The sequence below is a fragment of the Macadamia integrifolia genome, chromosome 12 (assembly GCF_013358625.1).
Source record: "Macadamia integrifolia cultivar HAES 741 chromosome 12, SCU_Mint_v3, whole genome shotgun sequence".
Taxonomy (NCBI): domain Eukaryota; kingdom Viridiplantae; phylum Streptophyta; class Magnoliopsida; order Proteales; family Proteaceae; genus Macadamia; species Macadamia integrifolia.
Window position 1 is genome coordinate 8131544 of NC_056568.1, and position 7913 is coordinate 8139456.

At 39.3% G+C, this 7913-nt stretch overlaps 1 protein-coding gene across 1 annotated transcript in view; it reads right to left on the minus strand.

The window, feature by feature from the left end:
* Positions 1-6519: 6519 nt before the first annotated feature.
* Positions 6520-7913, minus strand: part of LOC122058040 (probable xyloglucan glycosyltransferase 6) — a 26965-nt gene continuing 25571 nt past the window's right edge. Inside the window, exon 5 of the mRNA XM_042620437.1 lies at positions 6520-7676. Coding sequence (XP_042476371.1) covers positions 7038-7676 — 639 coding nt within the window. The 3' untranslated portion in view covers positions 6520-7037. The remainder of the gene's footprint in view (positions 7677-7913) is intronic.

Consider the following 7913-nt stretch of genomic DNA (forward strand, 5'->3'; position numbering starts at 1 on the left):
AGATCAACAAGGTGAGGGATGGACTGTGTTTATTTTTTTTAAATGTTTATTAATTATTTAATTGCTCACATGCTTAGAATTATATGTTTAATTGAAATTGTCATTTTACGACCATGATATGAATTGTATGGAAATGTATGATGGGATCTGGTGTGGCCGAGGTGGTACCGGTCCGTGATCTCCATGTGTTTGGATGGATGTGTGTGTGAGACAGAATTCGGCATAGCCGAGGTGGTACTGGTGCCATGATTGCCTTATGCATGTTACATTCATGCATTGATTATGTGTATTAGAGTTAATTGTAGTCGTGGGTTACATTTTGTGGCCAAGGTCTCGCTGGTATCGTGTACCCCGAGACTACATTTGGAAATAGATACACTTCATGGCCGAGGTCTTACCGGTGTTGCGTAGTCCATACTCGACTGCTATTTGTATGTTAGATTAGGTAAACGATCTCGAGTTACACTTTGTGGCCAAGGTCTCTCTGGTATCGTGTACCCGGGACTGTATTTAGAGATGGATTACACTTTGTGGCCGAGGTCTCTCTGGTATTGTGTAATCTATACTAACTATATCATTATGAAGGCATATAGTATATATGTGGTTAGGTATCACTCCCTATGCTACGCACCCTTGCCAATAGGGGTTGAGGTGTTGGATAACCCATTGTGGTATGTTTGATGAGCCTTTCCGAAGTGCGAAGTGCCACTCCCACGGTATGATGTGATTGTTGTCGGAGGCGAGAACCTATCCGGCATGGTCGATGTGTTACTGGTGCCGTGATTATTAGGTGGGGGTTATCAGGGGTTTGCTAGGTGACCCATGGACGCATACGGGGATCAGCAGGCTTCTAATCACAGTTAGGATTCGTATCGCTATGTAGTCGATGTCATTTCCGAGACGAGGGATCCAGCCTAATGTGTCGTAGTAGCATTTACCAGACTTAGTTTGTATTGTTAGGTGGATAATAAATAAATGAACTGCATCGCGAGCATCATGGACTATGTGTTTAATTTCTGCAATCATGCATCATAAATTATTACTGCTATTATCTTACTTGGATGTGCTTGCCCCACCCCTCATTGAGCGAGTTGGAAAGCTCATCCCACGTATACACCTCTTTTTAGATGATGATACAGGTACTGTGGTGCTAATGGCGGGTGACCCAGTATCTTCTGGGTCAGAGTATGGTGTGAGCAACTGGTAGATGCCAAAAGCGGAGGAGCACGATCTAGACTGTGCTTGCAATCACTGTGCTTACGCCGCACCGTGAGATTGTACATCATCTTTCGATACTTTTGGATATAGTTGTGGAGTGTATATTTTCTTGAGATTATATTACATGTCATGGATGAATGTAACAGAATAACTCGATTATTGCTATTATAATACCATTAGATGTTTTCCCATTTTATTTATAATTCCACTACAATACTCTGATTTCTCTGCTTATGTTGGTTTATGTTGTGAGATTGTGAAAAAGTTAAGGTACTGCTATCAGAGATCCTGGTAGATTGGTAAGACAGGTACGTGTCTTACTCACACCGTCGGTATTCCTGATGGTAAATTGGATCAGCCGGGAGTGGGGTGTGATATCCTCCTTCCATCCTCCTCAAGTTGGATATTCACAAGATGTTTGATTTCATTAGATGGGAATATATTGACTAGATTCTCTGTAAGATGGATTTCCCACTTAATTTTTTCTATTAGATTCATTGTTGCATCTCCTCTCCTCACTTCCCTATTATGGTAAATGGATCATCCAAGGTTCTTTACCTCTAAGTCAGGGATTTGTAGGGTTTCCTTATCTCTCCTCTCCTTTTCTTTTTGTTGCCATGGATGGTCTTTTTAAAATCCTATTGGTCAAAACTGATAGGAACTTTATTCATCGAATCCCATTTATGCTTTGGTGATGACCTTATGAGTTTTGCCAAAACAAATTTGCACACTTTGTCTGCGATTTTTTATGTCTTTTGCTCCTTCTCTTCAAAGTCAGGCCTCTCCATTAATCACATAAATCTCTTTCTTTTTCTTTCTTCTTTTTTTTTTTTTGTTGGGGGGGTGTTGTGGGGGGAGGGGCTCTCTGAGGTTTTTAAGACTCAATTAATCCATACCTTGGGCATCCCTGGGTCTCTTATGTCTTCTTTTCTGTGGAAGGGTAGTGATAATCCCAAATTCTTGAACCCAATGAGCTGGGCCAAGATTTGTTTGCCTAAAAAGGAGGGGGGTTTAGGTCTTCGTAGGATTAAGGAATCCGACACTTCTGGGATTGTTAAACTTATTTGGAAGATCTTTAAGAGTTGATTGGGTTTATTCTAGATACCTCAAGTCCGATTCAATTTGGACGGCCTCTATCCCTTTGAATACTTCTTAGGTTTGGAAGATTCTTAAATATCAGGACCTTTTTTTATTTTTTTAATAATTCTATACAGTCCTCTATTGGTGAAGGATCGAGCACCTTTGCTTTGGCTTGATAATTGGCAACCTGATGGTGTATTAATTTTAAAAATAGGGACATAATTAGGTATGATGCGGGATCTGATATACTAGCCAAAGTATTTTCCATCTTAGGAGATGGTCTTTGGCTCCCTGGCCCTAGAAACTCTAATTCTCTCATTGAGGTTTGGGGGAAGCTGCAAAGGGATTGTTTAAGATCTAGAGATAGCAGGGACATTGTCCAGTGAATTTCTAGTTATTTGAAGAAAAAAGTCATCTTCTTCTACTTGGGATTTGATTAGATATAGAGGCCTATATGTTACCTGGTCTAGATTACTTTGGTTTAATTTTATATTCCTAGTCATTGCTTTACTGTTTGGTAACCTTTAACATATTCGCTTCTTACCTAGGATTTCCTTTCCCAAAGAAGTCTATCAATCCCAAGTTTTTGTTGTAGACATCATATTTTTTCATTTTTGGAAGGGCTAACAATGATGAGTTGGGAATGCCCTTGAGACATGGAATGATCCTGTATTATGTTCAATATCTCTTCCTAGACTTAGACAATATATTCTTGCCTCCACATCGCCATAGTAAAAATATTTTCAAAATTAGCAAATGGCTTTGACACACTTAGGATTGACCAAGACCACCAAAAGAGTTGCAGACTAGTCCTAATTGAACAAAAAATACAATTGGACCAGACCCACTGAGTTAACCAAAGCAAAACTCACACTAACTTAGGTCGGCACTGAATTCATTTTGGCCGATGCTATTTGCATCCAAGCCAACGTTTGTTAAATCCCATGTTATGATGGCAAGAATGCATTTTTTGCCAGTTCCGCAAAATTGTAGGGATTTTGCATATTTTTGGCCGTATCTCCACCATATCTCTTACATCCGCCAAAGCATGCATCTAGACACAATCTAAGACCCTTAGGACACTTAGAAGATTCTAGAAAACCCATTTACATTTGTTTGCATCTTGAGAGATATTTACCTCCTATATATATATAGACATCAAATCTCTTTCCAACAAAGAAAGAAGATCAACCCACATGGAAGCATTCCACACATACCTTGGTTGACTAAGAGGTCTCCAAACTATAAATGCCAGATCCCCTCCCACATTTTGGGACTATCACACATAGTATAAGCTATTATTATTGTCGAAATTCGTACACTGGAATCACGCTTTAGAGCTATGTTATTGTACACTACATCAGTTCTACTATTCACTTGAGATTACTTGAGCCCACACCCTTCTAACGATCGAGCACTCCTCAGAAAACTTGTAGAAGGGTAAGTCTTATGTCATTTTCATTTTACGGTTTCTCATTCCAAGTTTTGTTCATCGATTTATCGTACTTTTACTGAGCACAACTCACTATTGTCCCTAGTAGGGCAGCAGTGAAGTACAATCAATTACATGGATTTCCGCATGTATGTTAATGAAACTTCCTTCTTCAAAGTTGTATCTTAGTATCTCATCTAATTAATTTGATTTTTATATAATTTATAGGCTTTATTTACTATTTTTCTTGGACTTATTTCCTCCGGTAGTCTATCTACAACTTGAGATCTTTGTCTATGGATTCTCACATTACGGGCCATATAAATGTTCCTTAGGTTTTCTGCAAAACTTTTATTTGTCAAACTTTTTTATCTCAGTGATATCTTTCTAACCTAATTTTCTCGCGTTCTTATGATTTTTGTTTCATTTTACCTTCGATCTCGCAACAAGCTTCCCTTTTTTCAGTCAAGGCCTTTCCCTTGATTTGCCAATTTGGCTTGTTGATTTGAAATTCTTGCACAATAGGTTCTTCCAAGAAAAGGAAGAATATGCCCCAGTACATACCACATGGTTTACCTTTTGGCAACGTTCACATGAACATTGTTGTTACTACAGATTCTGGCCTCCTTGGTGCCTACAGATCATAGATGAGAAGACTAGCTAGGAGCCGACCTCCGAGTAGGCCCTTTGAAGCTTAAATCAGTGTACAGAGTGAGAAATGAAACCTTAGACTGAGCTCTGAGTATTCTATGTTGCTTACCTCCATTTTTTGGTTAAGTTCTCCTTATATTGTGATCGATGATGGCTCTCATTGGCTCGACCGTCCCTTTCCTTGATGACTTGGACTTGCTTGTCAATGGTGGATCGGTCCTTGACTGAGCTGAGGTGGTTGATCTCATCATAGCTAGACCAAGATTCTAACAGTTAACCCATAGTTACCCTTAGGTTAAGTAACTATGGTTCTAACGGTTAACTCAACCGTGGTTACCCTTGGGTTAATCATCTAGCCATAGTTGGTTTGCTAACCCTAGTTCGATTTAGAAACAGTTACGAAACGTCACCATCTCAAGATTGAGTAATCAGATCTAGGTGAAACGTGGGCAATGCATATGAGTTAACCTGTGCTCGGCCTGTGAGGAGGTGTCCACGCCTGGTCAGTCTGTAAGGGGGTGGTCATTTGTGATGAATGAGTTAGGTAGGTCTGCCCATCCTGGATCTGGTCCTCCTACGGTCTAGTCGTCCTAGTGTCTGGCCATCTGGTCGTCCTGGGGTCTTGTCATCTGGTCGGCAGTTTACCTTCTGAAATGTTCCAGCCACGTGTTCGTTCCTTAATGGCTGGCCACTTTATGGTATATCAATTGGTTGAGCAAATATGCCAACAGTGCCATGTTTGGGAACTTTTAATGAAAACCAATCCTTGTAATGCTCTCGATACTTAATTCTTTCATACACATCAAATGATTTGGCTTTTGGGGAAGTTAATGCAATGTTTGGAACTTTCAACCAAAACCAATCTTTTTAAAGCTCTCGATTCTTAGTTCTTTAAGAAAAAGTCCCTTAAAACATCTTCTTTACTTACCCTGATGTCTCCATCCTATCACAGTATATAAGTGTCTTCCCATGTTCTTTGATGGAACGTGAAGGTGGGAATGCTGATCTGAAAAAAGGCTTCGAGATGTTTGTAGCGAAGGGTTGTGGATCCATTACAACTGAGGGTTTGCAGAGGATGTTCAGTCGCCTTGGATACAAAATGTCAACTGAAGAATGGAAGAACGTCATACTGGCATTCGACCTAAACAGCGACAGTGTGGTTGATTTCTCTGAGTTCCAGCATTTGATGGCTTAATTTGCAAGTGTTCTATGCAAATAAGTTTACAGGCGTAAAAATAATGGCCTTTCCCTTGTTTGGTTAAGAAGCTGTAAGACATTTGGGTGTCATAATAATTATGAAAGGTTAATTTGCCATGTATTGAGTTTGAAGTTACTTAGTGAAACTTTAACTACAACTACAGGAGATTTTGGTACAACCCAATCTAGGCCAATCCAGATCAGTATCAATCAAGATGAATCCCAAGTTTTAAAACCTTAGGCTGGATTGGTTCTAGCCACATAAGATTTATAAAATACCATTAAATATATTCAAAATTTTGGGGCGTTCTAGTCCTCCATGTAGTCTTGTACCAAAGCTTTCCCATTAAGGATTATTGACAGATAACAAATACTTACCATGGACACCTAGAATGCCTTAGATGCAACTCAGACCTTCCACCAAGATATGCTTCGGTAAATGCCATTGAAAACTACACCCAAGTCTGAAATGTGAGATCCTTCTACTGTTTGGATGTCAAGAAAAAAAAAAAAAAAAAACATAATAAGATAAAAATCATGATGACATATTCTATACTTCCGTTTATTATATGTTGATTTTTTTTTTTCATATTAAGTCATTACTAGCATAATTATATCATATTGCATTGGTATCACTTCAAAGAGTGATACCTGGTTACGTGGTCCCTATGCCCAAACACAGGGGCATGCAAAATTACCACCCTATCCCTTGTGAAATAAAAATCCCATTGATGTTGATGCCTATGTGCGTGCAGAATAATTATATAAAATTATCATTGATGTATTACTTATAGTGATATAGTACATGCCCAGGGCACCTAGACAATGCTCCGGGGAGGGGGGGCTTGTGGCCCCTACAACACCTTGGGTCGCCTCATTGCCTTGACAACTATGCTCAAAACTGAAAGAAATGGTATGACCTGATTGTATCGACTCATAACTAACAATAAATATGATTGTATATTTGCATATAAGAAACAATAAATATAATTGAATCGTTCAATTACAGCAAAAGAATTACATATTCAAAAAATCTAAGGATGCCTCATCTGAAACAGCTACCTAATGTACAGAAAATTACAGAATTGGCTGAGCACAAAACATCTGACCACTCATAGGGTTTCCACAGCCTCTTTCCCATTGTTGAGACACAATTAACAGAGCCAAGTGATTCCGCAAAAAACAACATATAGCCATTTCTCTGCTAATTAAAAATAGAATGTCTAAATGAGCAGACAATTGCTGGAAATACAGGATCATGTACCCAGGGATTTTCATGAGTGTTGACTAAAACTAGAGAATGTATGAACAGCAGAGGCTCTGATTATTGGAACTTCAATGATAGATGTGAAGGCTGTGGTCAATGTTACCTATAATCATAGACTTCAATCTCCATGGAGTACCACTTAAATGAGCCAACCTCGAAAAGCTTCCACAACTAAGAAAACAGTCACTAATGTCAACTAACCTGCTCTCCGATCAAATCTAGACCAACAACAAGGAATGTGATCCCTTGAAACAATAAGAAATAGAAATGAATCCCCTGTTCAGATAACAAGCTCCTCACCGAAGCACTCAACAAAATAAACGCAAGGGCAAGTTCTTTCCTGTACAAACGGTTTCTCTTACTCTTCCCAGATTTCTTCATCACCTCTAACTTGTTCAGCTCTGCGAGGCCTGATTCTGAAGAGGCCCCACCAAGACCATTAGTTTGTACCAGAGTATCAGTTTCCCTCTCAGAGAAGGCGATTAAATCTCCCTCTGATGACCTTCCCAACTTCTTAGTGACAACCCACTCATATGAACTCCCAAACTTGAAGAGTCCTGATATCATGGCATTGAATTTTGTGACAGACATTGTGTTCTCAAATAAAAGGAAAGGAACAATAAATGGGAAAGACCTTGGTGCAGGAATAATATTCAAGATGGACATGATTCCAGGCACATAGCTCACGACCCAAGCTGGTAGCTGAGCTTCTGGCAGGAACATGGTCAGCGGGAGAATTATGCAGAACAGAGTGAACGAATAGAAAGGAAGGATGAGCTTCCGCAAGAGGAAGAAAAGCAATATCATATTGGCCTTCTTTGACCGACTAATCTGGAAGTAGGAAAAGATAAAAACAAAATATCAATTACAGAATAAATAGCACCTTGAATTACATGAAATGCAAATCTCAAGAACTTGACACCAATTATTATTATTTAATTTTTATTTTTTTTGGAGGGAGGAGAGGAATAGATACCCCAAGATAACCATCTCCATCCAGCTACCGAAGTAGTAAATAGAAAAAGGGTTTTGGGGGGACCATGAGCCCAACACCCATGCTCCCCCCCC